We start from the raw sequence: 5071 nt of genomic DNA, 5'->3' as shown, positions 1-5071 counted from the left end.
TCTACATCCTTAATTATTGCCTCTTTCTCAAGTATTATGTAAATACATATGCATATCTCTTTATTTATACAGTTCTATATAGAGTAAATGATGCACAAATCTGTACATAAATCTACTGTTCCAGATTCATACACATTATTTATTGTTAAGTTTGACTTTTTAAATGTTTTTTTAAATTTTTTTTCTGTCATCATGTCAGATGTGTATGTATGTATGTATGTATGTATGCATGTATGTATGTACCAGGAGCACCTTAAAAAACCACAACAAATTCCTTGTGTGTTTGCACACCTGGCGAATAAAGCTAATTCTGATTCTGAGATGTTTTGACTTATAATGTGAACAATATGAATCAAAATATTGTGAAGGTAGTTTTTTGATTCTGCTGGGCTTGGTATTAGGTTATCTACACAATGCAATTTATACATTTTTAGGTGTGGCTATTGTAGTTGTATGACTCCACAGCAAACAGTGACATATTGTAGTTTTGATCTGTTGTGTAGGTTAGTCATAAATCACCTGCTACCTCATAGGGAAGTAGACTACTGAAATAAAATGGCGACTGTGTAAGTGTTTTCACTTTTAATGAAGCACCCCCGCAATAACCCCTCCTTGCTCTGCAGTGGAATGGATGGATGAGCGCTCTCAGCAAGCGCGCAGACACAACAGAGGCGCGATCATGACCTACGAGCTCTGCTGAGCACGTGAGCGTCAGTGGTCAGAAACAATGGCTCAAGCTGACCGATATGATAAGTGACGGGCACAAGATGCCAACTAAGTGAGCGCAATGTGCAGACAACCTATAAAACAAAACATATAGACCACAACCCTGAGTGTGTGACGGCGTGAGTTTGCTCCTCGATGATTATGCAATTACGCAGACAATCACATGGCAACAGGTTGGACATGTCGGAGAACTTAAACAAGCTGCACTACTTTTCCTTTCAGACAAATAACCTGACCGTGACTTTCAGTACCAAAATGTGCCATATGTATTGTGTAACATTGGTCCTGACGCTAAGTGAAATTATTAGCAACCCAGAGGTGGTACATTTCTGGAAAAAGAAAAGCGAAAGTGTTGTAACCCGATGAAAGCGAGACAAGTTTAACGAATAAAATATCAAGCTGTTTTCTGGGTAATTGGCTTTCCATAACTGAACACCTGCATCTTATAATTGGGAACTTCAAAAGTGCCGCAATCGAATGACGTGATGGTTCTGAAACACGTATTCGTTTATATTTACTAAAATACTCTGAAATTACTCAAATACATTACAAAAATATCCTGGCAGTGTTTTCTGCACTGATATTAAGGGTGTACTCACACTTGGCGTTTTGAACCGCGCCCGAGCGCGTTTGACCCCCAAAGCCCGGTTCATTTGATTAGTGTGAGCGCTCCGTGCCGCGCTCGTGCGCGGTTCGTTTAGCCGGCCCTGGCCCGGTTGGAAGAGGTGGGCCAGGGCACGGTTCGGTTGGGCTCGGGCGCGGTACGCATGCAGTGTGAGCGCTAACAGCGCCGGAGCCAGGCACGGCGCCAGAATTTTTTCTCTACCGGTGCTAAGGGGGGGCTAGACCAATATGTGGGGGTGCTAAGAAAATAAATGATATTGATGACGTCAGGGTTACTTCATAAAGAAATGGGGCTAAACCGGGACTATTAAAATTCTGACGGGGCTATAGCCCCTCCCCCAGACCCGGTGTAGCCCCGTCACTGGCCGGAGCACGGAACAGATACTATTTTGTGTGCGCTACTGTCATCATTACGACCGCAAACATATTCTATTACTACTACTACACTACACTTTTCAATACATTTAATTCAATCAAGTATATTTAGGTTTATAATGGCTCTGGTTCTTACCTTATAGATGAACAGGAAATGTAGTTTGCGAGTAAAGCTGCAAATTATTTCATTATCCTCGGCTGTCTCCGTAATCATTTTCTGATACATACAAGTGAAAATCAATGCACGGCATCAATTATAAATAAATTATTATTAATTATTCGGCTGAATATTAGTGAAAGTGGTTTTCTCCGTTATCTCATACATGACGTAAGCGTGCTCCGGCCCGGAAAGTTTAGTGCAAGTGTGAGTGCAGGCCAGCGGGGGAGTGGGATAATCGCGCTCGGGCTCGTGCCTAGTGTGAGTACACCCGAAGCGCAATACTACTGCTTCGGCCATAAGAAGGATGGTGCAGTCCAATTCTTAAACAAATGACTCTTATGAGTCGGTTCTTTTTAGTGAATCAAAACATACGGCGCCCCATGAAGTCCGAGCGCCGAACGAATGACTCTTAAGAGCTGAATCAAAAACAAAGAATCAGTTGCTATCCTCATATCCCACTCATAGACTGTATAAAGGTCCCACTGGAAATCTAAAGCATCGTGAAGGCTAGCGAGACTTCGAACAATCAAGTCAAACTAATCTAATTTAATGGCTGGTTGGCCATATGACAACGTGTTAAAGATTCACATTTAAAAAAAAAAATTTAAATCATAAAACGCGGTCAGGTTTTTTAGTATTTTTTTAAAATACAGTTAGTATCATTTACAGATTTGCATTTGTGGTGCTTCTAAAACGTCTGGTTAAAGTTACCTTAACTTACAGAAAACCTGCGTTAGCAGGGAACACGTTTTGAAAAGAATTGTGTTAAATGTATTTATTTGTTATACTCTGTTAAACTCTGAAACGATCTTAGCATTTGGCGAATAAGATAAGAATCATTTTGAATAATATTTTTTATACAGAGAGTCGCACAGGACTCGCGAAACTTCTTTACGATTCACTCACTACAGCACAGCCTCAGTACCGCAGAGAGGATGCCCGACCCCTCACGCTCTGTTCCCCCGTTTGCCAAACTTTCAATCCCACTCAGAGTCCACATTGTCCTTTAAGAAACCCGCTGACACCCCTCCCTGTCTTTTTACCTCGAAAAACACAATATAATTGTTCCAAAAGTACAACAGTGAACGATTAGCGCGGACCTCTCGCTCAAAAGGCGCTCTGATGTCTGAATAGTAGAGAGGTTGTGCGCATGCGTACACCCGAGGCGCCAAATTTAGCGGGAGGGAGAGTCAGCCCTAGCTTTGTCTGATGGTTCTGTTTACAAAATCGCACACTCCGTAGAGAGCTTAATATCGGCACTTCCTCCTCGAAGAGGAGCTGACAGCACTCCACTTCAGCACACTTGAGCCGAGCGCACTCATCACCTCTACCCTCCTCTTGAGCAGCGGGATGGCGAGGCGGCACAGACACAGGTGAGTTTTAAGAGTTACGCATTTTGATGAGAACTTTGATGAGTGCATGTGTTTTCTTATATGATATGATGAGACTGCGCTGCACAGCCACACGCGGGCATTTAGACACAAGACTTGACAGTTTGTCCTGACAACATTGCATTTACTAAATGCATGCTCAGCAGTGGAGCGCTTGTATTAAGTTGAACTTTAACAAACGCACCCATCTCTCCGCGGAATAGTTGTTTGTTCTGGTTGCGCCGCGCCGCGATGAACAGGTGGATGGCATGTGCGCTCCCCGCTCGCGCCCGCGCGGTGGTCTCGCGCTCGTGTTCATTTCAATTTTCATCCATTCACCGTGCGCGCGCGAGTCCGCTGGACAAGTTACGGTGAGATTCGGTACTTCCCCAAAAAATACACACTCGTTATGATTCAGAAACAATGGACGAGAGGTACAATGTCAGCGGCGACGTAGTGTGGTTGAAAAATAGCGGGCGATTGCAGAAACATCTCGGCGTGTTCACGTGTTATTTTTGTAACTGTTCACGAGTTTTTTATGGAAGTAGTTCAGCATTATAACGTTTGGATTCATTTTGAGATTATATGTAAACCGGATGGATTATATTCACTGAGTTTTCTAAATCCGCCTAACAGTTGTCGGATTTAGAATAACTAGTATTATGGTCTTAAAGGGATAGTTCACCTAAAAATGAAATTCTGGCATCATTTATTCACTCTCAAGTTGTTCCAAACTGCCATGACTTTTTTTTCGTTTTTGCGCCGGACGTAAAAAAAGCAGATTTAGGGAGAACGTGAGGGTCTGACAGCTGGATCACCGTTTACTTTTACTGCATCTTTTTTTCATGCAATGAAAGTAAATGGTGACAGCGGCTGTCACTCTGCGTAATATTTCTATTTGAAGAAATATTAGACGGGATGAAAGAGAAAAGTGACCACATAATGTTAATTTTTGCATGCACTCTCCCTTTAAGGTAGAGCTATCATGCAGTTCATAAGCATGTGCTTTTGTAATAAATACTGATATTTTTTTTTAACAAGCTCAGACAACAGGTTAAAAATGAGGCATTTGTTGTATTGGTCACATAAGACGATAAGCGATAAACAGACTGATATTGTAAAAAAAACTCTGAATATGGTTTTACCCACAGCTTGACTATTTTGACAAATATTTAAATTCACATGTTAAGTCAGCAACCCTAAATGCACACTAAAATGAAACTATCTATTTGACTATGTCTTTTTAATTTCAGTGAGCTAGGTGCGTTTTGAGCTTTACATTTCCAGTTAAATACGTGTAGTCACGGAAGTTAGCAATCATCTTAATCTTTTGTTTTAAGCACTGGCATTAAGGATAAAAGTGAGGTTTAAAAGTACATAAACACACATACACCTGTGGCACAAACGCTAGGAGAACATTGTTCTCCACGTCTGCTTGTGCTCCATCCTGATTGGCCAAGAGCCGGCCAGGTGAGATGGTTTTGACAGTACCTGTGCAGGTCTGAACATGCTTTTCATCATGAAACAGTGCCAGTCCACACACACGCTCACTGTTTCTGTGGAAACCAAAAACATCAGAACAGGTTTCTCTGAGTGTGTCCCCCTGCACCCTAACCTGCCGGCTGTACTGGTTCATCAACTCTAGTTTTGTGTTGACTGTGTTATCGCTTAAAACGCGTGATAGACGTATGGGGGTGAAAGGGTGTTTTTTCGTATGTCAACAACACATATCTAACATGTTCATGATGATGTGCTCCTGTCTTCTTTACTGTCCCCCACTCCCTTATTTCTTTTTTCCTCACCCTTCATGTTTACC

At 42.0% G+C, this 5071-nt stretch overlaps 1 protein-coding gene across 3 annotated transcripts in view; it reads left to right on the top strand.

Annotated features, from left to right (window-relative positions):
- The first annotated feature begins 3099 nt into the window (after nucleotides 1–3099).
- The window catches only part of LOC107549054 (transcriptional activator Myb-like), a 10389-nt gene continuing 8417 nt past the window's right edge, over nucleotides 3100–5071 (top strand). For all 3 annotated transcript variants that reach the window (XM_016229976.1, XM_016229975.1, XM_016229974.1), the window contains exon 1: nucleotides 3100–3258. In XM_016229976.1, coding sequence (XP_016085462.1) covers nucleotides 3236–3258 — 23 coding nt within the window. In that variant the 5' untranslated portion in view covers nucleotides 3100–3235. The remainder of the gene's footprint in view (nucleotides 3259–5071) is intronic.

Source organism: Sinocyclocheilus grahami, unplaced genomic scaffold, assembly GCF_001515645.1.
Source record: "Sinocyclocheilus grahami isolate Dianchi unplaced genomic scaffold, SAMN03320097.WGS_v1.1 scaffold361.1, whole genome shotgun sequence".
In the NCBI taxonomy this organism is placed as follows: domain Eukaryota; kingdom Metazoa; phylum Chordata; class Actinopteri; order Cypriniformes; family Cyprinidae; genus Sinocyclocheilus; species Sinocyclocheilus grahami.
Note: the sequence above shows the minus strand (reverse complement) of the source record. Positions and strands in the feature narration are given on the sequence as shown.